General features: G+C 40.5%; 1 protein-coding gene across 2 annotated transcripts in view; it reads left to right on the top strand.

Annotated features, from left to right (window-relative positions):
• Positions 1-2,895: 2,895 nt before the first annotated feature.
• Positions 2,896-26,314, top strand: part of SH3BGRL2 (SH3 domain binding glutamate rich protein like 2) — a 39,550-nt gene continuing 16,131 nt past the window's right edge. For both annotated transcript variants that reach the window (XM_053938417.1, XM_053938418.1), the window contains exons 1-2: positions 2,896-3,070; positions 23,631-23,816. In XM_053938417.1, the coding sequence (XP_053794392.1) occupies positions 3,026-3,070; positions 23,631-23,816 (231 nt within the window). In that variant the 5' untranslated portion in view covers positions 2,896-3,025. The remainder of the gene's footprint in view (positions 3,071-23,630; positions 23,817-26,314) is intronic.

Raw genomic sequence — 26,314 nt, 5'->3', positions numbered from 1 at the left:
AGACTGGCAAAAGAGAGACATGAGAAAGCTGTCTGGATTTTCAATTCCCATGTTGCATCAAAGTTGATACCGAAAAGTGCTAGGTGCAAAATTTTTAGCCCAAAATATTATAAATATACTTAAAATTGAGAAATACAAGAAAATTCATTGGAATACAGGCTGAGATTTTTCAAAATCAGTTCCAAAGAGTGTTTGAAAGGATCCTTTAATTAAGTTGTTGAATTAGTTATCAAGTGGAATGTGGGCAGGGAGCCCCCTACTCTTTGATGATTTCTCTAAATATGTATGGAATAAAGATGCTGAAGCTTTGGCTGAAGCTGTGCCAAGTGTGATAGAGGGAAGATCTTCGTGAGCTCTGGCACTTTAGCTCCATTTGAGTCTATCAGCTCTGGCAATGAGTTTAGCTGCTCAGACTCTGTTTTGAAGTTCAAACTGTAGGAACCTACCAACCCAAGGGCTGAAGGAACAAAAGGGAGACTCTGAAAACAAAACAAAAAACAAAACAAACAAACAAACAAAAAAACAAAAACAAAAAAAAAGTGCAGCGTCTTGTATGTAATTTTCCCCCCATAGCTTCTGAGGATTTATGCAGCTTATAAACACTTTCAAATGAACTGAAATGAAAGTTGTCTGTTTCCCCCATGGCAAAGGAGGCTGTTTCTGTGGCTTTTGGAGCTATCAAAATAGAGAATTCTTATACAAAGAGGAAACAATCTTAAAAAATACCTTAGTTCCAGTTTCTACAGTCCCTTTAGAATTCTTAAGTTTCTTATTTATAGCTCCTGCTTGTTCCATATAGTGCCATTGCCACATGCTTTCTCTGGTTTATTGGTTAGGTGTCAAGGTTGTCTCTGCGATGTAGGAACCTTCTCTTCTATTTAGTGAGAATAAAGATGTCCAGCACCCTTCAAATCAGTGTATCTTTTTTTTCTGCTTTGCAGTATTTATGAAATATATTAGCGAACAGGAGTTATTAATATTATAGTTTAAAGTTGTGTATTAGCGCTGTGAGTGAATCATATACAACCAGATGCAGTGAGTTGCCCTGATTTTGTTTAATAAAATGAGAATATGGCCAAAACAGAATATTAAACCCAATATTTTCTAGTAGTGAGTAAATAGAGAAATAAGTAGGAAGTAAGCAGCTCCATCTTTTAAAGAAAAACTTTGAGACATACAGGAAAATTTGTTGTCATAAATAATCCTGCAGTGTGAAGGAAATTCACTGAGTAAGGTAACGAGAATTTCCCAGCAAATTCCTATAATTACTCACCTATCACAGAATTTTAACAAGTTGCTTGGTGTTGCCTTATGAACCAACATAAAAACAAGTTTGTCTCCTTTGCTGCTTTTCCTGGTCATTCAGCAGGAATTAAACAATGAACACTTGTCGTTCACCAGTTTGTGGTTCCCATAGTAAAGGTTATGCTCAAGTGAAGACGGGAGCACTGGAAGCCAGAAAATCTTAACCTTTGTACCTAAGTGCACTCCAATAAAGTTTACTCTTCTTCTCTTTCAACAAGCACTCTCACGAAAGCAAAGTAATGCATACATCTCTGCAAGATTGGTACTCAAATTCCTGTTTTTAGGAATTCCTGATATTATATTCCTGTTTTATACTCCTGATCTTAAGCTCCAGTCCAGAGGACAGTGAAATCAGTAGAAAGCTTTCCAATGAATCCCACAAGATAAATCAAGCTCTAAGAGAGCACTGAGAATTTTATGGCTTTTGCTAGGTGCCTTCCTCAAGAAATTCAGGATTTCAAAATAAATAATCAATATTAAAATGTATAACAAGCTTTAAGGATATATTTAGCAGCAAGTCGAGGTCTGTGCTTAGGTCTGAACAGTGGAAATTCACTGAGGGCAGTGGCAATGCAAAGGTGTGAAGGAGGATGACAGAGCACATTTCATCATTGGGGTGAAACGGTGTGAAGGGGAAATTTAGTCAGAGGGAATGAGCAACCATCTGGCTGCACGCAGGCAAGTAGGAGGATGAGGGTTACGACTATAGTAATATGTGTAAGGTTGTGAGCTATGTGGTTCTTGACTTTATTTAACGGCAGGCTGCATCCTCACAGACCCAAAAGCTGATAAGGACCGAATTGCCCTTGGTCATTTGCAGATGAGCTGACTGATGAAGGGTTATTTGGGGTTATCTGCTTATCCTGATGATTAATAGCATCTGTTCCAGAGCTGACAATATTGGGGACTGTACATCCATACCAGGGAGTGAAAATGGGCAGCGCTGTTTAACTCCTTTGGGATATATGGCATAGGACAGCCCTCTCACCCATTGTTCTGCCTCTCCTGCCTCGTCCCGGTTGCTTGCCTTGTCAGGAATGCCTGTCCAGAACGGCTCATTTTCCATCCCTTTGCCGCAGTAAGCGGCGACCAAGGGGCCAGACCCGGACCCAGCGGATCAGATCTGGCGGCTCCGCATGGGGTAGGAGGACCAAGAGCAGCCTGAGCTGGAGCGAGGAGCAGCCCTCCTGCCGAGGGGGAGCAATTCCAGGCGTTGTTCACCTCGACCTGCGGGCAGCGCACCCGGAGGGCGACACAAGCCCCTCTTAGCCTCTCCCGGGCGCACGGTGGCAGCGGGCAGCCCCGGGCGCTGGGGCACGGCAGCTGGGGCGGGCAGGCTGCCGCATGCCTCCGTTTCCCCGGCAGCTGGGGGCGGGCAGACTCCTTCCTGGCTCCCTCCTGGCTCCGTGCTACGGCTGTCCCCGCCCGGCGAGGACTACAGCGCCCGTCGGTCCCTGCGCGCCGCCCACACCCCCCGCCTCTGCCGCTATCGCTGCCTCCTGCCAGCCGGGAGCCGGACCCGGCTCGCCCGAGAGAGAGGGGCTGCGCGGGCAGGGCAGGGCAGGGCAGGGCAGGGGGTGCTGTGGGCGGTGGCCACGCTCGGGGGCGGTGCCCAGGTGGAGCTGGGCAGCCGCGGCCCCGTCCCGTGCCGGGGAGCGGCTCCTCGCAGCCTCGCTGCCCCGTCCCGACCGCTCCTGTCGCCGCGGCTCATGAGGTGAAGATGGTGATCCGCGTCTTCGTCGCCTCCTCCTCGGGCTCGGTGGCGGTGAGTGGGGGCGAGCGGCGGGGAGCAGCGAAAGGAGCGCGGCCGCCGCGGGCAGGGCTCAGCCTGCGGCGCCGGGGACTGCGCGGGGCTGGCAGCTCGTTCTCCCCGCGCTGCCCAGCCTGCCCTCGGCTCCGAGCCTTGTCCCCGCAGGCCGGCACGGACCCGAGTCCGTCCGCGGGCTGCCCTGGGACGCGGGGCTGGATTTGCCGCGGTTGCGTGTGCGATGGGGGCGGACAACACAACTCTCCTCCGCAAGGCTGCCGAAGCTTAACTTAGCTTGTAAATTACCTTTGGCAAACCAAGCACCCCGAAACCTTTGTAGGGGACAAATCTTGGGTGTATTTAAGGATCTTAGAGATCGTTAAGTGGGGCTAAACTTTCCCTGTTGGGAGGGGACCAGCGCCGCGGTGCAGGGGAGACCATCCCGAGGGGAGCCGAGCCCGGTCAGGTGCGGTGCCTCGGTGCCTGCCACCCACGGCAGGGTGGACAGATAAATACAAGAGACTAGGGACAGGCTTCAGGCCACCAGCACCTCTCTGCATTAAGAAATACTCTGGAATAGGTACAGCTCTTCTCAGACTTGCTTTTGAAGGGCACCACTGCATTCTCTGTTTAATTGAAGCTTATACATTAATCTCTTGTTTAATTAATTATGCGTGTGACCTGTGAATTTCCATATTTTCATATAAAGTGACAGCTTTCTGTTAAGGAAATCTGGGCATAACCATCCTACTGAATTCATTCTTTAATGAGAAACATCTAAAGGATTTAGATATAATTGATATTCTTTATGCTTCAGCAGTGAGTGCAGCAGCACTTTCAGTGTTGCAGACCTTCCTGTCTGAAGGTTTATTGTATATTCAGTTCCTTCAGCCTTTTACTGTGTGGATCTAGTGTTCAGTTCAGCAACATGATGACAGGTGTGTGTTCTGATGTGTTTTGGCATGAAGTGTTCAAAATGCTTAGTGGCTGCATTACAGCTAATAAAAACTAATTATCCATTTCAGTTGCCAACTGAGTAAACACAGCATCTTCAGAACTCTGTAATTCATGTCCATCAAGCATCCATAAGAGAAACATCATCTTCCCTGCATGTGCAGTTGGTTCATGCTGTGGTAGTGTAGCATTCCTGGTTTTAGTTTCTGTTTCATGCTCCATGGGCTGAACAATATACATAGTTTTGTATTTTGTTTTTATTGGAGGGGTAGAAAAGGGCCACACAGTTCACTCACCCCCATGTCCAGTCTGCAAGGAGCATAGGAGTTTTTGATTCTGCTCTCTCCTTACCCTGTCTGCCTGTAAGGTACCTATGCACTTAGCAGAGCAATATAATCCTCATAACTATCTATTAACCCAGCAAACTAAATTTGAGTCAATTGACAATCAATTTAAATTGCACGTCAGTTCTCTTGCTGACTTTTTTTCTGGGTTGGACAACAAGAGGATGACAGAATACAGGTAACAGTTTGCATGCTGGTGATAGTCAACTTTCTTCATCTAGTCAGTAGTGCATCTGAATGGAGCCTAGCCAGAGCATAACAGATGATTCAATGATTGAAGGTACTGTTATAGTGGGCCAGAGCTCTGACATCTCTTTTCTGTCAGTTTTTTTATCTGTGTTATCACAGCATTTAAGAACTTTAATTATGGGCTAGGTTCCTGCTGTTCTCAGTGTTGCATCACAGAGGCTTTCCATTTTTTCTGTAGGCTTTGCAGGGGGTGTCCTTAGATCCAGGCTAAGGATGGAGGAAAATGATGAAGAAAACACTATTATTAGCTAGTTATGTGGGAATCTGCATCTGGAGAAGAAGGTGGTTACTGTATTTCATGTCTTTAAACAGTTTTAAGGGAAGTTTTAAACTTATTATCATCTTTCTAGAACTAAACATTAGTGAAAGGAAAGAAAAAAGTATTTGAGTCATACAATTGTCATCTCCTCCAGCCTTCAGCACTACATCAGCTATTTTTGGGGATCCTGTGCAATTCACAAGACAGAATTATTTCCCCATCGAGAAAAAATGAGTACCCCATATAGATCCTACTCTGTCTGCTGCTAAAAATGGTGTCAGAATCTGTGGTTTAATTTCTACCTGTAAGTCAACTTGAGTCAAATTGTAGGCTAACTGCTTATAAGAGTGGGTGTTTTTGACCAGAAACTTCTATATGTAATACTGACTGACAAAAAAAAAAACCAAAAAAAAACCAAAAAAAAAAAAACCAAAAAAACAACAACAACAAAAACAACAACAACAAAAAAAAAACAACAAGAAAACCAACAACAAAAAAAAAAAACAGCATGACATAACAGTGACATCATTATTTTTCCAGTCTCTAGAGATACTTTGTTAAATTACTCTTTATCTTAAAATGGAAAGTCCATGTAGTCTCTAGGGTAAGCCTTTGTTTTGGCAAGTATTATGAGCTAAACTCTTTGTGTATGATTCCTTTTGAAATCTTCAGGATACCCAGGTCAAATGATAGGCATTTGGCTGAAACACTCCTGAGAAATACACTGATTGTATACTCAGAAAAGGCTTTAGTTTGTATAAATATAACTTTATCTAGAAACTACTAAAGTATTTATTGATCTCAATACTTGGTGTAATTTGTTTTGGGCTAAAGAAGATGAAAATATATAATTGTCATGCCTAATTCTAAGAGTCTAATGCATAAAATAATTTGAGGGTCATTCCGAAGAGTGGGAAAAGGAAGTAATTGAATCAAAAGAGAAAGAGCCAAGAATAATGTGAATTTTCCCTTCATTTGGTTTTGGAGTTCTCCAAGCAGCATCTTCCAAACATCTAAAAGTTCTTAGACCCCCGAGAGGTTAATTCTTGCAACTGCTTTTTGTTTGTTTAATAAAACTTGTGACTATAAATGCTTCATGAGCTTAAAATAACTCACAGATCCCAAAAGGTAGCTGTTGCTGGAGTGGAAACATTGATCTTCAGTGTTTAGTGAAGCTGGACAGCGGGTTTAGCCTTAGGGACGCTGTAGAGAAGTGTCTGAGACCTTCCTGTGGGAAGGGAGGAGGGAGGCATTGTGCGTGCAGGTGCATTTCTAAATCACCTCGCGTTGTTTTAAGCATGCCTTAGGCAGATTCAATCGAATCGCAGTGTGAAGCCTCTGAGTAGGCAGACAGGCATGTTTCTACAAGCCTGACTGTCTCCTGGTCTTTCTGACCTGAATTTCTCCTTGTGTCGGTAAGTTGTGTCTCGAATTCCAAGCACTTCTTTGTAGGGCTGGGAAGGCGGGCTTTGCTACTCCTCCCTGATAAGGACAATCAATGTTCTTTTGTGTCTAAGAGAAAGATTACTTTAAAAGTAGCCTTTGCTTTTCTCCCTCAGCAGTGCTTCACTGTTCTCAGGAAATAGTTTATGCCCATGTTTTTCACCAAATCATTCCCAGATGACTGTCATTTTATCGGTTTCGCTTTCTCCAGTCTATCAATAAAAATTTACACTTGTGCTACTGTACTACATACATAGTACATCATAGTTAAATGGTTTTCAGTGTTTTAAAGCAGCTTTACCTTTGTCAGGAAGCTGGTAGTATGAGGTAAGTAATTTTAAGTTAGGAATTCCTGCAGTTCCCTAGAAATGCCAAACCAGAGAAGACTTCAGTCTTGCAGTTAGAGGGCTGAAGATCAGGTAAGGGGAATATCACTGAAGAGCTGTTAAATAATGGAGAACCTTCAAACAGCTGCCTCACTGCTACTTTCTCCTTTGTGGTATTAATTTATTGAAGCTTCATCTGTTGAGCTGAACAGATAATATAGGGAAATTAGTGAAATTATGGCACAGCAGGTACAATCTACTTTGACTAGTGAGATATGTGAAACAATTTTCCATTGAAATTTTTGTATGTTCACAAGATGAGAAAACCAGGTCACTGAAATGAATTCCTTTTAGTTCACAAAGATAAGTGTTGCTCAGCCACATTCTTCAGGAAAACATATTTGGGAGGACAGGAGAGTTTGGGGAGGAACAGCAACGACCTGAAAAGAATAGACTTTTTTAAGTGACCAAAACTTGGACTTTGACTCTTGCGACTGAAGAGGATTATGGAATTTTTACTAGGAAGCTTGATAAGATAGGTGCAGTTATAGCTACATTGTTTCTATAGCAAATATTGGCTCTATGAGCCTAAAGCTCTCTTTTTGATTAAGCGTATTATGGAGGTCAAATGAGTTGGATTTTTTGTTTCCTGGAATGACTTTAAATCACATTATAAAACTTTGGAATGTCAGAATAATTGTAGTCATGTTTGTTTGGTTCACTTGTTGTTGGGTAATGTAATGGAGATGAATACAGTGCTAGCATTCTTAAGGCTAAGATGGTTTCCAATGGATGATGAATTTCAACTCCACCCTTGTTTGTTAAAAGTAATTGTAACTCAACATTTCTCACAGCACTTATCAGAAAGATTGTGTTTCTTGTTGGAGTTGTGGAATAAGTTAATTTAGAATATGTCACTTATAGAATATCCACCATCTTAACTTTTTTTTTTTTGTTTGCTGCTCTTCACCCCAAAAGCACAACAGTCAAAACTGAAAGTAATTTGGTTGAGTGATATAAGTGCCTTTTGAGAAAACAGTATTAGTTTTGGTGGTCATTTGGAGGGATTTACAACTTGTTGCATGTGATTTATGCAAATTCAACTAGAAAAATAATGAGCTTTGTAAATTTTAAATATTATCATGATTTTTTAATACTTGAGTTTTGTAAAATCAGAGCAGCAGGTAAGCTAGCTTTTCAGAAATGAGACAATAATCTTTACAGTTGGAAGTGATCCTGAAATATTTACCTGGGAAGTAGCAGTATTTTAAGTGCTTAACCATAGTATTATCTACATCTGTCAGCATGCTGGGGATACACCTGTTGGATTGGATTCTCAAAGCCTGATTTATGAATCCCACATGAACATCATACTGTGCCACTTTGCCTGTTCAGGGTGGTGGTGCTTTTGGCTGTACACCTGCAAAGCACTGCTGTAACCACAGCAGTGATAGTGGAAGAAAAAAGCTGGATCCTTGCTCAGTCACTGGACACATCATGTATCCAATCTTGGACATTAGCAATTATAACAGGTGCATAGGAGACACGTGGGGACTTTCTGGTTCTAATCCCTTGGCTTCATTCTTCCTCAAGTTTCTTATTATCAGGTTGGGTGACTCATATTCATTTTTGCTGGCTTCTGTGAGTACTATTTTGCAGGGTTGCGGTAGAGAGAGCCTGAGAGCCTCACTCATGACTATGAATTCTGTGAGGTAGGGAGGGCAATATTGAAGACTTTAGCTGGTTTTCACCTTAAGGACTCACTGTTTGCCTCTAGGTTTCAGGTCTGTATTCCAAGTAAGTCTAAACTCTAGTTTCATTCTCCTGCCTTGTGATGGAGAGAACTGTGAGCCTGTGAACAGCAGTTCAGATCACTTAAGGAATGTGTTCAGGAGGGAGCTGATTGTGAACCAGTCACAAGGATGCAGGTTGAATTTGTGTATGGTATTTAGGACCTAACTGTTGCACCATTCCTGTATGCTCTAGTGCTTTTCAAATATTTACACTTCTTCTTGGCAGATAGATCATGTCAGAAATAATGCTACTTTAAAGAACACACTTTGGACTACATGGTGTCATGTGTAGAAAGTTTCTTACCGACCTTTGATTACAATCAGCTGTAATAAAACTTCAAAGGAGGTATTGTTCTGACTGAGGTTGTGAAGATTTTTCCCCTTTGTTTTTCTATAGAGTCCAAGTCCCCAAATGGACCTACTTCACTGATGGTGACCTGTTCTCCTTAATCTTCCACCCATATTGTTAAAGTCTAGAAATTCTTTTTCCTAACTCTGGTATAGCGCCAGTGATTGCTGGATGTTGCATATAACTGAATTTGATTATAACAAATGAAAAAGAATATTGAAGTAAAAGCTAACTTGCATGCAATATATTATTACAAATTACTTAGGAATGTTCAGAAATTGGGAGTTGTGGAAAAATAGCACTTAAGGAAGTTCTTCATTATATAATATCAGTATCACTTTTATTTTTATCAATCTGAGTGCAACTTGAAGATAGAAAATTGTCATTGAGCTGGTAGCCCAGAGTGCATCTCTTTGCTAGCAAGTACTCTAAGGGCAACAGCTTCCTCAGCTGCAGCCTCAAGTGTTGGCCCCCTAGGGGAATCTGTCCAGAAGGAAATGCTGCAGTTTTCCTTACAGTGTGGAAGCTTGCTAAGAAGGGTAATGAACACAGAAACACAGTACTCCATGGAATCTATGCCTGGCTGAAATCTACTGTATCCAAAAAAGCATGACCATGTTCAAGTATGTCAGTGTTTTTTAACAGCTTAATTTTTTAATAAGTTTTACAGAAGATAGTTAACATTTCACAAGTCCATTAAGTTGGCAAGTTTTCTTCCTTGGCAAGGTGAGGGTAAATGTAGAGGCGGTGGTAGTGTTTCTTACCTGTGACTGTCAATGAAATTGGTCTGCAGATAGCTGCCAAAGCTCAGAAGAGCTTCTGAATTCCTCAGTAGCTGAGATATTGTTTCCATAATCTTCTCTCCTGACGTTGATATGCTGTTTAGTTGGCACCTGTTGGATGGGCAGATGGACTCAATTCAGAGACTTAAGTCACTGTTGCCTGTCATTTCTGAAAACATCAGATTTCAGTGTGTCTCATGTAGATGAGCAAAGGGTGACCTGATCTTTCAAGGAATGACTCAAAGTTGTTGGTGACTAAGCAGAAGCAGTGACTGAGATAAAAATATTATACAGGCAATTCATTTAACATAGCTTGTCTTATTGGAAGAGAACATGGACACAAAACTTCCTTTCTTGTCTTATGTGGGCTGTAGACCTCCATCTATGAAGTATTTTGGGGTGAAATCTTTTAATTCTTCTCTTCAAAGCTGTGGCAGTCTTTCCACTCAGGTGTGCTACTATACTGTAAGACATTTATTAACATTCTGAAGGGGCTGAGTCTAAAGCATGTGAGCTACAGTGATGAGGAACCTACTCAAAACAAGTTATTTCTATCTCATTAGTGGGGGAAGGGAAAATCAATTTGATTTACATCAGTAAACAAGCTTATTTAGTCTAAATTTAATATTGTACTTCACTGTAATTGAATTTGGTACAAAGAAAAGGGAGTAACTGTCTTACTAGCTGATTTCTGAAGGGAAGTTCTTAGGAGATGCAGGTTGTTCAGGGAGTCAAGTGAGTCATCAGTGACAGTGTGCCCTTCTGTTGCTGCCCATCTGCCTTGGGTAGGACACACCTTGTCTTCACAGTTAAGAGTTCCAGGATTTGTTATTGTTGATTTTGCTGTTCTATCCCTGGATAACTAATACCCATCATTCCTACTAAGACAAAATGGGAAAACACAAGGTGTTTGTCATTTTGCTGCAAGGAATAAACTTGCAGTAGTTAATGCCTGGGAGTGACATTTGCATATGTATCAACTTGCGTTTTGTTTGAATATGCGTGTGTAGGTATGTACTTTTGCATGCACACATATATATGGAGAGATACAAATATCCATATATATATATATGTGAATATGGATATATATATATATATGTTTATGTATACATACTTGAACATTTGAATCACTGATAGATGCTAATTATCCCTCAGTAAAAATAAACCACTGATTTTAGGATTCCCAGGAGAGAAATAAAGTCCTGATGCCTTTAGGATGCTCAAGATATGTCAGCATCTGTCAGGGCCATGTCAAAAATGCCTGCTCCTTTATTGCAGCTGTGGATGTCTATCTTCAGTGTAAGCTAGAAAGCAGAAATCATGGTGCTTGCTCACCCATCTCTATTATTCTGTGTTATTCCATGTGTCTGGTCTGTGCTTGGGAGCTTTATTTATGTACGTTACTTCAGCTAATGAGTCGTTTGCAGAATATCAGAATAGTTATACCAACATAAGGTACACACCAGTATGATTGTGCTGGCTAATGGGGACATACAGTGGAATAGAATAGTTCCTTTCCTGCCTAGGAAAAAAGTAACATTCATGTAAACAATGTTCCAAAGATTTTTATCTGACAGCTCTGACAGGGATGGCAGGGGCATTGGAAGGCCTTAGTGATGTTGACTTAAAAGTTGCTCTTGTGCCTGTTTCAGAGCTCTTGGGCTGAGCCCCTGGCTGTGTTCTGGCCTCCTCCATCACAGCTGTGAGCATTTGCCTTCGTGGGTGCTGAGGTGGCCGAGTGAGACACTGGCCCATGGAACCCAGTGTCTGCAGTGCCAGGCCATGTCTAGCTGTGCCCCTGTCACAGGGGTAATGATAACCTGTGGCAAGCTTCTGCCTGTGACAAAGCCCTGAACAGCCACAGTTTCTGGCTTTCTGAATGTCCCATTTCATGGGATTGTTCTGTTGCAAACTCTGCCAGCAGGGTTACCCTCAGAGCTTTTTTTTTTTGTGAGAAGAGGCCTGAAACCATGAACCCGTACTTCATACTAAATGCAAATCAAAATGATTTGGTATGTTCCATTCACACATGCTAATATGCTTTCCCATTGGCTTTTGGATTTTTATGTTGTTACAAAAGGGCAGAATATTGTTTACCTTCACAGGCTGGGAGATACAGCCTGTTGTGATTCTTTTCACCAGTCTGTGTAGCACAGGTCTTCTGAATGCACTGGATAGGTCCCACTTGAAGCAAGAGAAAGTGACTCAGAAAAAAATTCATCAGAATTTAACAGTGGGAATTCTATTTAAACTTCCACAAGTTTGTTTTGTTTCCTGGCATTTCTGTATGCTGCAGAGGATGATGTTGGGTATTATCAGTGCTATTAAAGCATTTATGCATGATTATTTGGAACAATTTAGTAGTAACTTTACAAATCAATTAAAGACTGGTTTCTTAATCTGTGTTTTTGAGAGAAAATCAAGTGAATTTTTGTGTGACTTCATTTGAAAGGAAGCTTCCTTTGATCTGATGAACAATAGAGCATCAGCAACTGAAACCTGTCATTAAATTGCTGCAGGGCTAGTGAAATTGTCATCCCTGTCATCTAACGAAATGCAATTCAAATATGCTTTAAACCTTTGATCTAGATCTGCATCTCCTAAGGTCAGATAGTCTTTCTGAAACATATCTAATTGAGTGATCTGATAGGTTTATGCAGAAACAGACAGGAGTGGCATTTGAAGGATGCCTACCATTACATTCTACAGTATTTGCCAGCTAGGAAGGTAAAATTAGTTAGAAAAGACATACAAAATTAGTCTTTGATCAAAGAAGACAACTGCTATGTGCAAGCAGTCCCTTCCTGCTCAAACTGGCCTGCCTGCAGCAAGCTCTGTTTTCTAGTAAAGGTTCCCAGCTTCAGGTCCCAGGGAGGTTTGGAAGTCTCTGGGTTTATGCAGTGTGGTGTTCAGCAATACCTTTGGCTGTGTGGAGGTAACTCCTCTTGGCCTTACAGAAGATGTGTCTGCAGTTTTATGGGATAATAATCAGATGGCTGCTGTGTTTGGGGATGCACCTTGCCACTAAGAAATGGGTCTGCAGAAGTATAAAAGAAAAGAGAATTTACAGATACAGAGCTGCAAAAACACACAAGCTACACAGATATAGTTGCATTTGCAGAAAGAGAAATAATGTTGACATTAATTAATAAGGTTAGAAACCTTGTTCTGCTCAGTTGAGTCAAAGATAATTTTGTTACTGATCTAAATAATAGCAGTGGCAGTCAGCCCTGGTTTAGAAAAATCCATCCTCCTAGCCTTACAAAAACATGAGAAAATGTTGCAGTAATATAGTCCAATTTTATCTGAAATATGACATTTGTCTTGAGCCACAATGCATTTTTCAGTTGCAGTTTCATATAGTGCTGAGAAAACCTGTAAATATCTGCAAAAACGTAGCAGAACGAATTCTGGATGACTTGCACTGCTGTTACTGCTGTTGTTTCAAAGTGCATTGTCAGGGGTGTGTGTATCTGTAGTTGGCAGAATGACACATCTGTGCTGTGTGGATAGCAACTGTCAGGAGAAAATAGCGAAAGCATTGACAGCTTTATTTCACAAATTTGTGTTTGAAATTCTTGGGAGCATGTTGGAATCATAGTATCTCTGCTCCTTTAAGGTGAACGATAAGTAAATGCAAGCATAGTCCTTCTGAAGGAAAGCCTAGATGTTTTTTCCAAGTGGTCAAAGGGATTTATCATTCCCCAAAATTCATGGAGGAATTGTGACCTTTTGTTTATGTAGGAACAGGATTCTGCATTAAACCCAGCATGTCACTGCTGTGCTAGACACTACTGCAGCTCTCAAGCTTGCCTTGATGTGCCTTCAACCCTCTGCTTTGCTGTCAGGAGACTGCTGCTCGTGGCATCTAATGGATCCACGTCCTGCATCCACTGGCTCTGGTTTCAGAAGTAGCTGGAGTGCAGTTGGGTGTACCTGGTGTTGGGCTATGGGCCCTGAGTGACAAAATCTATAGGGTGCAGCTCATGGTTATGGCAGGAGAAGGCCAGAAGAACTTGTATCTTAAGCTGACAGAACTAAGACCCCACCCAGATGAAACAAGGCTAATTGCTTGTTACATCTCCTGGTAACACACTGCTAGGTGTTTTTATCCGTTCTGGTAGATAAATATTCCTATGCCACTGGGTTTTGCTGCTTAAAGCTAATGAGAAGGAAAAAAACATGACCTACTTTTTTTAGTGCTGAAAATTTTCTTTTATATCTCATTTGCAATAAATGCAGGAAATACAGCTGGGAATGCTTTATTCATTTTGACAAAACAATGTGACTGATAAACACAGAGAACTAGTTCAAACACTTTCTGTGTTCTGCTGACTCACCTCATCACAAAAAAAATTAATTCTGTGTTTTCATCTTAAAAGTTCAGGTGGTAAACATGTTACATAATAGGAAATGTGAGTGAATCGCTTGTTAGGGGGATTTTTTGTTTTTAAACTTTTATTTTTCTTCACAGAATTTAGAGTAGAATGGAATATTTCAGTTGGAAGTAATCTACAGTGATCATCTAATCCAACTGCTTGACCACATCAGGGCTCACCAGAAGTTAATTAAAGCATGTTATTAATGCCATTGTCTAAATGTGTCTTAAACAACTGCAAGCTAGGAAGCCTGTGCCAGTGTTTGCCTGTGGAGAAAGGCTTCCTTATGGCAAGTCTGAACCTCCCCTGACAAAGGTATTACACATCCCATTACTGGACACCAGGGAGAAGAGATCAGCTCCTCCCATTCCCCTTCCCCTCCTCAGCAAACTGTGGGGAGCTGTGAAATCACCCCTCAGCCTCCCTTTCTCCAGACTAGACAAGCCCAGGGTGCTCTTCCAGGACTTTCCTTCCAGCCCCACCACCAGCTTTGCTGCCTTCCTCTAGATGCATTCAAGGCCCTTCACACTCTTCCTGAGCTGTGGAGCCCAGAACTGCTCACGGCACTCGAGGTGAGGGAGCACCAAGGCTGAATGCAGTGGGATAATCTCCCCTCTGGATCAGCTGGTGATGCTGTGCCTGGTGAACCCAAGGATGTGGGCTGCCCTCTTGGCTGCCAGGGCACACTGATGAGCATTAGAGCGTTTGCTTACTTTCCAAAGCCTGCTTATAAAGCTGCCCTCTTTGGTGCTATTTCAGTGAACTTTAATCAATTACCAAATATTTAATGTTTTAGGAAAATAAAGAAACAAAATGGATTAATGATGTTTTTCTTCCCAAAATCATTATGCTACCAAGGAAGCTGATGCACACAACAAAGCAACATCTCTAAATCCCTGCAGATTTTTAACTGTCACAGTTTTGGACTCCCATGTGCAAGAAACTATTCTGCACTCTGCACACTCTGCAGAACTGTGAGACTGTAAGATCAACTTTCTGTTCATCTGTGCAGGACTGAATTTCCAATAGTTTAGACTTGACAGTTCTCATCTACCTTGCTGAACTGGAACTTTTCTGGGGAGCAAAGAATATTCCTCAGAATCAAATAAGAAGAAATAAACATGAATAAATGTAATATAGCATGGAGATCAGAGAACATTTTGCATTTAGTTAGTAGGTACTGAAAATTAGTTGAAATAGTAAGGGTTGCAGTTATCATAGTTGTATTTATGTGTATGTATTTTGAAAAAGAAGGTAGATGTTGTTTGTTGAAAGGGTTTCTTTCATGATGCAAAATACTTGCTATAAATATGCCACTTTGACAAAAGGGAGTAGTACAAAGAGGAGGAAAATGTAGAATACCAAATACGAGATGTAAATTATTCTCTGGCATCTTTGAAAGGTTTCTGCTGAAAAAAATGCATGAAAATAACACTTTCTTTTTAACCACTCTTTTGAATTACTGAAACATATGGTAAATTGCAAACAAAACCATCTATCTATTGAAAGAAGTTAGCTGCCAGCTAAGATTTGAATTGTTAGCCTTTTGAAGCAATAGTCTAGCCCTGCAGGATGGTTCCTTCAGAAGTTCTTGATAGCTGAGGATATGTTTTACAAATCCCTGAGATCTTCCAAGCTGGTCAAAATTTCTCCTGTCTCTTGTTCTAGCCACTAAGATCCTCACTTTGTTGAAAAGGAAAAAAAAATGTCCTAACACATAATTCTAATAATTTTGACTTTTTGGCTCACTGTTGGCTGAGATATTTTTAAAATCAGATGAAGTTGTGGGCAAACTCTGGTAACCTGCCCTCTGTTTTAGTTAGAGGTGAAGAACCATTGAAGAGCCAACACACTTTCCCAGTGTCCTCACAAGAAAATACCTATGACTAGGAAAGATCCTGTGTCTGTAGCAAAAATACAATTTCAAGCATGCATTCTGTCAAATAGAAATGTTTTCAGGATACTGTAATTCCACAGATTCTTCCCGTGGGTTATAATCTAAACTGGCAGCAGGCTTTGCAAGCTCCCCTCCTAGAACAACCAGCTTTGCATCCTGACCTTTAATCTGGCAGTCACCTGCTGCTTGCCAGGCTGGGCAGGGAATCTTCTGGCTGTGTTACTCAGTCTGCTTGGAGTCCTTTGGCTCTTAGTCTGTCTCACTAATTTGGAGCTGCCTGTACCCTCAGTGAGACTTCCAGGTTCTGGTTCAATCCTGCTGTGCAGTCTTCAAGTTTCACCTTGTTTTAGCCATTTTTTATTTCCACAAGAATGCTGTATATTTTAGTTTCACTCTGATGCACTAGAAGAAAATTCACACTATTAATTGGAGGGTAGATCCAGCATCAATGGCATTTTATTCTTTTGATGAGGAAGCAATGAGCCAAATTTTGGGGTTTATAGCATCTGTTTGCCTACAGTCCATCAGAGACTCCTGTGTAAATGGATTTTCAGTGCTGTAAGAACACACTGTTCCTACTACAAGAAGAAAATTATAGAATCACTTACTTTATTTGTGTACATTGCTGGGAAGTCTTGTTTCCCAAAATACAGAAGAATTCAAAAGAACTAGACTTGGGTATGACTTCAGAGGCTTTTCCAGCTGTGCACATCTCAAAGGCCCCTTCGTGGCACTGTCTCTAAGTGATTTTTCTGTAGGACGTTGTCTTTTTCCTTTCTTGGTGTTTCCCCTTTTTCTGTTTCTTCCATTTTTGTCTCCTTTTCCCTTTGATTTTTGAAACAATACCTAGTAAACCCATGAGCAAATTCCCGTCATCTCTTGTTTTTAGCAGTGATAGTTGTATTTATACTTGCTAAAGACCCCTTTGTGTTTCAGAATATTACACTGTTACTTGCCCAGAGAGCAATGATTTTAGACAAACTGCCTTAAAAAATAAACTTTTCCCCTCACCTTGTGAGGGACGTATGTGCACACACAGAAATAGATTTAAATGCATTTATCAGAGTGCAACATCTGGCCAGGAAAATATGAGGCTAGCAGGCATTGGGCATGGAGCAGTTTAACTGTCTTTGTAGCTTTATAGAAAATATTTTCCTTTGCTGACTGCTTGTGATTAAGAATCTCTTAAAAGCCAAACCTGTCTCCAATTTTAATTGCATTTCTTAAATACTGGGTTCTTTTCAAAGTTACTGTACAAACATTGCTCAGAGGCAAAGGTGTGCAGAGTCCTTGGCTAAGCTGTATCTCAGCAGCTCCCAGAGACCTGCAGACTGGTTTTGCATAAAGCTGAACAGATTGTCCTCCCAGTTTAATAGTGTTTCATGTTGTGTGTCCTTAATTATGTCTCTGTGTGCAAGCGGAAGGTTGCTGCTAGCAGGAGACCAGGGCAGTGCTGGTTGCTTGTGGCCGCTGTTCACATACTGTTCTGTTCCTCTTGAGGTTGAAAAGTTCTATGGTTACTTTTTAGGACATTGAAACATCTCCTTTTTTTTTTTTTTTTTTTTTTGAGGATGAAGCATTCAGGTGCTTTTAGCTGTTTGGAGGTCTGCTATAGAAGACAGTGTTTTCCTTCTGTCAAATGCAATGAGGTATTTGCTACGGTGGAGACCCACTCACTTTACTTTTGGAAGTAGTTATGCAATGCTGATTTTTGTTTCTTTTTATTTAAAATTTTTTTTCTCTGTTAACCTTCTTCTCTTCATCACAGCTTCTCATCCTTTTTTCATATGTATGTAGCTGAGTTGTATTTTCCTGTGCCAAGAACAATGAATTAATCATATGAACCTTTGTAAAGTTCTGTCACAGTGCTGCCATTTCACTGCAGTAAAAATTGCCAGGGGTCAGTTATGCTCTTCTTTCCTACGTCAGGCAAAGAAAAGAGAAATTTGGCAGAAAATCTCTGTCACTACAGGTCTCAAGTGTAACAGGACCATGAAGATTTGCATTTCAAGCTTATGAGTGTATGGGATAGTTTTTTATTGCTACTTTATGGGAGCAGAAACATAGTGGAAACATAAGAAGATGATGTTTCAACACAGTTTAAGATTCTGTTCCTTAAATGTGTTTAGGGCTTGTATTGGTTTGTTAGAGCATAGTATCTCCTTATTATCTGTGAGTATATGTTAAGCCACATCTGTGTGAAAAGTGAGGATAAGTAATCCTCTGCAGTAGCAATATTACATCTGCATTTTACACTGCAACAGTCCCTTTGGTTATGTTTGCATGACTTGTAAAGGCAGAGGCTCATATAACATATAATATTTTCAGTTGTGAAAATATGCTCATAAAACATATAATATTTTCAGTTGTGGGAGTGAGTTGAGCTTGTGTTTATGTAACACATGCTGCTTCTCCAGTTCATGTTTCAGATACCTGTACCTTTAGCCACTGCTGAGCTATTTTCTTAGGATGCAGTTTTGTTCCTGATAGAAACTGGTGAGATTGTGGTGCTGACGTTATTGATGCTCCTTCCCTTGTTCCCCTGGTTCCTGCATTATGCTTGTGTGAGGAAAGCTGCAGGAGGTACTTGGCAGGAGGGAGGCACATTGTGTCATCTCAATGACAGCCAGCAGTGAGATCTGCTGAGTTGTAGCATCAAACTGTGCCATAAAGGTGCCCCTGCCAAATGCAATACATTCAGTTTTTGGCTGAGTCAGTGGGTGGATAATGTGGCTGATGCAGTTCTGGAGTGAGGGCAGGTGTGTGGAAAGAGTAACCAAATTAAAAAAAAGGGCATAAAATTAGCAGGACCATCTCCATCTTTAGAGGCACAGGTGTGCCAGGCTGTGAAACAAGTATTTTAGATGAACTTAGACATGCATTCAATTTTTGTTTTTTAAATGTCAAGCTTCTAAAATGTGCCTGTGATCTGACAAGCCAACTTAGAAGATAACCTCATAAGGCTTTGTTCTCACTCACCGTGTGTGGTCTGAATATTTTTGGGGGAAAGATTTTGTGTTAGAAAGATGGTTATTTTTTCTTGGGATCTGTCTGGAAGGAGTGGACAGTTCGGGCTTGGCTGTCAGTTCCTTCAATTCCAAGAGGATGAGACTGTAAAACAGTCAGTGCTGCACATCTCAGTCACCAACCAGTTCATGGAGGGTACCTGCTGTGATTCCCTCCATTTGCAGGCAGGAGGACAGAAAGCCAGGGAATACCTTATCTCCAGAAGGAGGGGGGTAGAGTCTACAGCAGAAAACCAAGCTTCCACATCCACTTTGTGAGAACCAGACACTCAGCAACATTCCTCCTGTTGACACTGTGAAGAAATTTGAAACTGAGAATGGGTCTGCTTTTTCCCATTTATATTAACTGGGCTAATGAAAAAAGGCAGAGAAGTTCTCTTGAATCATGGCACAGTTCCTATTAGTATTGTGACTTGAGTCATCTTGCATACAGTAGAGCAGAAGTAATATTCATTTATCTTATCTGAGTTAGATAAATCCTGGACTACCAAGATTTTTGCAAGGTATTGAATATCTTGGTTAAAATGGTAAAGAATGATGAGAAGCAGCTGATTGTAGTAATGAAGAGACCACGTGCTATGCTCCTCTGGTTCAGCAGCTGTCAGTAGGGAAGCCTTTCGAGGACAGGAGAACTTCTGAAAACACGTTCAGGAAGCATAGACAGGGCAAAAAAAGAAGGAAGCTTTTACTTGTTGGAAGTGATGAGAAGCTTCCAGGGAACTTTGGATAGATGATGTAATCTGATTTTTCTAAACTTCTGCTCCAACTTGGACATGATTTATAATGGTAATATCCTCATTTTCTCATTCTGCTACTGAATGAGCAATATGATTTCTCTTGCTACCAGAGATCAGTGTTCAGCTTAGCTGGGAGATCTGATATTAGTTGTGTGGGAAACAGAAATATTAGAACAGAACCCTTTTTAGTCTGGGCAAAGATGTGAAAAGTGAGGTGGCTGAAGGGAGGTGTATTCTGAACAGAAGCAAGAAAATATGTCAAGTAAAGACAGTCAATTAATTGCAAACAAATTGCAAAGACCAGCTCTCTGCTACTATCAGCTCAGGAATGGAGCTTAGAGTGAAAAAGAAGTCTGAAGAAACCCTTTACTCCTTAGAGGAATTAATTCAGGGATGCTGAAAGTCAGAACAGATTATCCCAGTGGTCCCACCTGGACTGGCCTGAGTATGTCTTTGACATATTTCTCCTAAGCAGTTTGAAAATATATCCTTTTGTTACCTGTTGCAAATCAGTAGAAAGAAATGAAAACTAGGACAGAAAGACAGAATACTTTAGCTACAAAAGACTTCCTTTATAAATCAGGTTACTGATTAAGTGATAAGCTCATTTTAGCAGTTTTATGTATCATAATGGGCATCCTATTTTTGCTGCTTTTTAATCCTAATAAAGATACCAGCTGTGAATACAAGGATAAAATAGAGTTGTCTCTGGGGATTTTTTTCCTGTCTTAGTTTTGTGAATAGAAATATAGATTAACACTAAAACCGAACCCAGATAAATGATGTTCAGAAAAGAATTACCCTCCTAAAAATAGGGGAGGCAAACATTGGACTATAATAGCAGACCATTAACTCCATCAGTGTTTTCTCACTGCATTTAAAGATAGATTAGGATCATATTACATGAAGACTTTCCTCTGAAACTTCACAGTGGATATATGCTTTGAAGGTGTATTTTGCAGTGTCATCTGGCATGCTGAAAGGTATTAAACCCAAAATATATTGATGCTGAAGCAATGTGTCATGTAAGACTACAAACACTTTCCCAAAGTGGTGCATGAATAGCCACAAACCAAGTATTTCTGAACATGGTACCTCTGTCAATGGATTCTTTTTTTCAGGTTGCTTTCAGTTGCATAAGAGTCAAGAAACCTTGGTAGCAGCAAGATACCTTACAGAGAGTATTATCCACCTCCGTGGTTTGTCAGATGAGGATGTATTTTTCTCCACTGGGCTCTTGACAGGACAGGCTGGTGAGGAAGCAGGGAGTGACACTGCTCCTTGTGCCATGCTGCCTTTGCTCCGTGTTCCCTGTGGCCAAATGCTGGCAGCTTTTAGGGCTCTGGGTGAGCACAGATGAGAGCTGCAGGCAGGACTGGGAGGCTGACGCACTTCTGAGGCACAGATCCAGTTGTAGACAGAGACAAAGGTCCTGTGGTTTTCTTGGGGAATAATCAGCTGGCTTCTGTTGTGACAGATGCTCTGAGCATCCCTCTTAAACAACAAGGCGTAATTTAATAGGATTTTAAATACAACTAATGCTCTTGTTTCAGTTTATAGGCCTGAATCAAATAAATTGGAGAGGAGAAAATGCTAGTTTTTTGGCTTGAAATTTTCAGGCTAGTTTGTTTAGGTTTATGCAGCTGGTACATCCACAGCTGATAACTCATACAGATGTCATGTGGAGAATTGTAAGGCTTATGGCTAAAAAAACTGAAAACCCCAATTTACTTCACTTCAACATCTTAATTAGTTTTATAAAAATAAAATGAAACATTAGGAAATTTGTGCTCGTGGGAGAATTCTAATGGTGTGAGCTGTAAAATGATAGGGATCTGACTAAACCTAAGTTGCTTGGTTTACTGGCTGCTGGGAGACAGCAGATGGAAATGGGTCCATGTGGGTACACCTGTACTAGTGCATGTCCTGGCTCTGAGAATGGAGCACTCTGGAACTGTTTGAAGAATGGTTGCTGGCACAGTCAGCTTTGGCCAAGGCTAACTTAGAGTCTCACAAGCAGCCCGTGGCCATGATTTAGATGTTACAGCATGCCAGGGATGATTCCCAGTGTGCAGTTTGTGAGCAGCAGCTTTGAGAGGCTGAAGGTTTAATAGCTTTGGCTGGAGGATGCCAACTGGCCTTGGGGCCAGAGGGCTGGCCCAGCCACTCTGGACTTTGCTCATTGCTCTGACCAGTGCAGGGGGGATTTCATGTCAGTTTTGGTAGCACTTCACTATAAGGAAATGACCTCTCCCACATGTAATTTTAGACATCTCTTTTCTGTTTAACCAGATATTTAATATTTGTATTAGGAATATTGCTGTCTCTGTCTCTTTTGTGTTCTTTTGCAGCTTCTTGTTGAAAGACAGAGGAAAATGTTTTTTTCTTTCACTCCTATACTTTGAATTTTTAGGGATGCAGTAAAAGGTGTGTTGCCTTTGGTACCAGCAGTGATGATGATGCAGTAATTTTGCTGTTGTTGATAATGCATTGCTTACGTGAAAGTTTAGGAGCTGCCTTCTCTATGAAAAAGTGATTCTTTCACATATGCCTAAAAAACTGCACCAGTGTGTGCAAATAAAGGAAAAAGAATAAGACATTGTGACACAAATTTACTGTGCAGTCCACTTCTTAAGAAAGACAGTAATTGTTCCAATGCTTTGTATTTGTAGTTTCTTAGGATGGCTGCCTTATTTCAAGGAAATAAGAATTCCATCAGTATTGCTTCCAAAATTTTGTATTTTTGTGATGCATTTAGACAGGTAGACTCGGTTGTGTGACAGGAGCAACTAGCACATGCATTTTGAAAATCCTCTGATTTCCAAGTAGTATCTAGGTCATATGATACCCACAGGCATGATTCATCCACCTGGGCTTTATGCCAGCCAGCAACTGCATGGATATGACACTCCAGGAAGAGTGTAAAATTATTAAAGCTGATTTTTTTTTCAAATAACACTGTGATGATAGCTGTAAAAAATATGGCACATAATTTATAGTTCCTTTCTGAATGTATTAATTCATCAGGTTGATGCAAAAAGTACAGACTTTCATTTCCAAGGTTGCTGTCTTGATATAAAGTCCTATTTGAGGCAGATGTTGTCTTTACCTGACGGTATCTTCTTGAAGCCCAGCTAGCTCTTAAGGGCTGATCTTAATATCATAGAATTGGTAAGGTTGGAAAAGACCTCTAAGATCATTGGGTCCAACCAATCTTAACTACAATGAGATAAAAACTGCCAGTGTTCTCAGTGTTCTGCCTCTTTGTATAAAGATGATGATCTCTTTGAGGGACAGAAACCCCATACATTTAATACAAACCTCATGCTTTTTTTTTTTTTTTTTTTTTTTTTTTGAAAAAAAAGTTCATTTTCAAGAGATGACATCATGTACTTTCAGTACTTTCAGTACTTTCAGGCATGTGTATTATGCTGACAGACACTCTTAGCTAAATATTCAACAAGCCTTGCTTGGGAAACTGTTGAGCTGCACTTAAAAAAAAGTGTAGGTGTATAGAAAAACAAAAATGTGTGTAGCTGGGTTGGGTTTTTTTCAGATGTCCTGTCATCTTCATCTCAATGAACACTTTAGAGTAAATTCTTCTGAGACTTGCCACGTTATTTACCTTGCATTTTTAGGTGCCTTGCATTTTTAGGGGCTATAAAAATATAGCCCCTAATATCTTTGAACACCGGCTGCCTCTTTTAACTTCTACTTCTGAAGAGACCCTTACAGTTTGCTTTTTAAAAATATCTTTAGAGGGTAAAGGCTGAAATTACCAAAGCTGAATTAAACAGACAGCCACCTCACAAGTGAGGTGAAGAAGTATAATCTTTGCCAACATGTAAAGAAACAGCAATGCTTAACTTTTGTGAATTTAAAACTGAAAAAAAAGTCTCCTTTGTCTTTCTGAGTTTGTGACTTCCCATCCTATGAAAGTGGGATGGGAGGGGAGGAATGTTCTCAGATTTGTAAGCATGTCTGTGTTATGGAGGACTTGCTCTGATTCTAGGTTTTTTAATTTTCCTTCTTCCACCTAGATAAAGAAGAGGCAGCAGGATGTGGTGAGGTTTCTAGAAGCCAACCGCATAGAGTTTGAAGAAGTGGATATCACCATGTCAGAGGAGAAGAGACAATGGATGTATAAAAACATTCCTGAGGATAGGCAGCCTGCACAAGGCAATCCACTGCCACCACAGATATTCAGTGATGATCGCTACTGTGGGGTAAGTTCTGGTTCTCAGTGGACAACATATTAGTACACTCAGCTGGCCATTTAAACATGGGATTTGCTGCTGAGCTTTCTCTAGTAGAATCTGAATTAATGGGGCAATAGGATCAGGTAATGATCATACAGGGAAAATTCAGGTCATTTTTCTGTAAATCCTAGGGCTGTCTAGGGGATTCCCTCCAGGAATGTAAAAATCTGAAATGTCACAAGCTTAATGTACGACCTGTTGATGATAAAGTGCCTGGTGAGACCACTGTAAGCTGGGAATTTGTGGCATTCTTGCTGATTGGGTCTAGTCCAAGCACAAAAATTCAGTAGGAAGTCTGTGTTTGGCACAGTAAATGAGAACACTGGCTAGATTGAGTTTTATTGTTATTGTAATTAAGCTTCTTCTCTGCTGCTGTCACGGTGTAAATTTCATCTATGCTCAGAGCATCTTTATGCAATCAGAGTGTTTAGGATAAATGAGCACTATTTGCTGTAAATCTGACTACAGGGAGATGGGTGTGCTGCTTTTTTGGTGTAAGCTTCTCCATCCACCAGTGCAAGATGAAGCAGTAGCCTTTGATATGTACACCCAAAGTGGTTCTGACTTAGTCCCTGCTGGATTCAACTGTGCTGCTCAGATCTTTTGAGAGCCTGTTGACTGCAGTGCAATTGCTTGCTTAATGCAGGAAGCATATAAAAAGTGATTTAGGATCCTCTGCAACAAAGAGATTTGGTATGATGCCGCAGCTAACTGGTTTCTCAAAGCAAGTATTTAACATCCTTCCCATGTGCTTTGTATTGGCCTTACTTGTTTACCTCAGCAGTATAACTCTTATCTTCTTATTTCCAGGTAAGGTAAGTCAATCAAAGAAATGTATCTGGGACGTGGAAGGGATTATTACCCTCGCTTATGGATCAGCCCCTCACTCACAAATGACAACCTTGACATTGTTCTGTGTGATTGTAGTTTGCCTGGGAAACACAACAATTTAAAGCTGTTGTTTCTTACCCTTTCAGATTGCCTTTATAGAGTGTTTTAACCTAGTCTTAGAAGTTGCTGCTTGGAATTAGCAGGGCAGAAGATGTCATGCAACATGTGAGATGATCTCATTAATCTGTCTGCTGAGCTGATAGCCATTTTGGTTGAGCAGAGTTAATCCTATTACTGGACTCCACTGTCTGCATGAACATCTTTAAAGAGCAAACATGCTTTGAAAGAAACGATGTTTTCTAGGATGAAGGAGAAAGTATGTGCAGGATCTCCAACCTTCATGAGTTAACCTGTTGCATTAGTTAATGAACTTCTTAGGTAATAGAGTGGAGGCAAAACATCATGCAGAAGGCAAAGGAGGTCAGTGCTGGAAGCAGGGATAAAATATTACAATTAGATAAAAGTCAGCAAACTTTGCACATCTTGTCTCTGTCATTTCCACACTGAGGGTTTTCATGTGCTTATCTTGACATAAATAACTAAAGCGTAATCTCTATTAAATAACTTAAACAAAAAATACTGAGTTTTCTGTTAGTTGAATTAGTGAAATTTGTAGCTAATCATTTCTGATTTGTGCCCAGGCAATTTTAAATCCAGTTTTATCTATTAAAAAACACTTGTCTGTTTTTCTGCATTCTACAGTCTTATCAGGAGATTTTCTATGTACTTATTCTATTTTATGCATTGTTGCTGACAGTTCACACACACGATACAAACTGGTCAGGCCCATTGCTATTCCTCTAAAGGTATGAGGGCTAGACAGTGCAAAGCAAAATAGGTATACTTTTTATTTTGGTCATGTTATTTCAATAGAAGTTCACAAGCATATGAGGTCCATGACTCAATGTTATGTTCATAGCTATACTAGTTTTTTTATGTTAGTATTAGCATTAATAGTTTTGGGATATTTTTTCTCACTATTTTCTCCTTAATAAAAAAAACCTCAGCAATGTGCACAAGGGGTTTTATCTAAGACTAGATTATCCTGGCAGGGACATCACCATTTGCAGTAATCACTTTTCAGGATGTAACTGCAGGCTAGAGGAGGTTTGTATCTAATGGTTTCAATAAGTATTCAAAATGAATTTGTGTCAACCATTTGAACATCTGACAACTCATGTAGGAGGGGAGAAAGGTACCAAAAGATGATGGATGTTTACTGGTTCACAGATTGTCTTGTACCACAGAGGGAGGGATTCTTCTGGTACCAAGAGACAAACTCCATGTTTTGAAGTGTGGGCAAGACCTTGTGGTTTTTCTGACTTGATGTAATTGCAGATACAGTCATAATCTATCTTCTCCTTTTCCTCAGTCTTCTGAGATGCACTCCCAATTTTTCAGTACCAAGTTATGCTAATAGATTTTGAAATAAAGTACTTGGCAAGAACAATTTTTATTTCCTGTGAATGAGATAAGAGCTGCAAACACACAAGAACGGAAATAATTTTACAGATAATTAAGTGCTATGTTATAGCACCAACAATATGATAATTTACATTTTTTTCATGACTTTA

Source organism: Vidua chalybeata, chromosome 3, assembly GCF_026979565.1.
Source record: "Vidua chalybeata isolate OUT-0048 chromosome 3, bVidCha1 merged haplotype, whole genome shotgun sequence".
NCBI classification, from domain to species: Eukaryota; Metazoa; Chordata; class Aves; order Passeriformes; family Viduidae; genus Vidua; species Vidua chalybeata.
The sequence above is the reverse complement of the archived record's forward strand: the minus strand, read 5'-3'. Positions and strand labels throughout refer to the sequence as shown.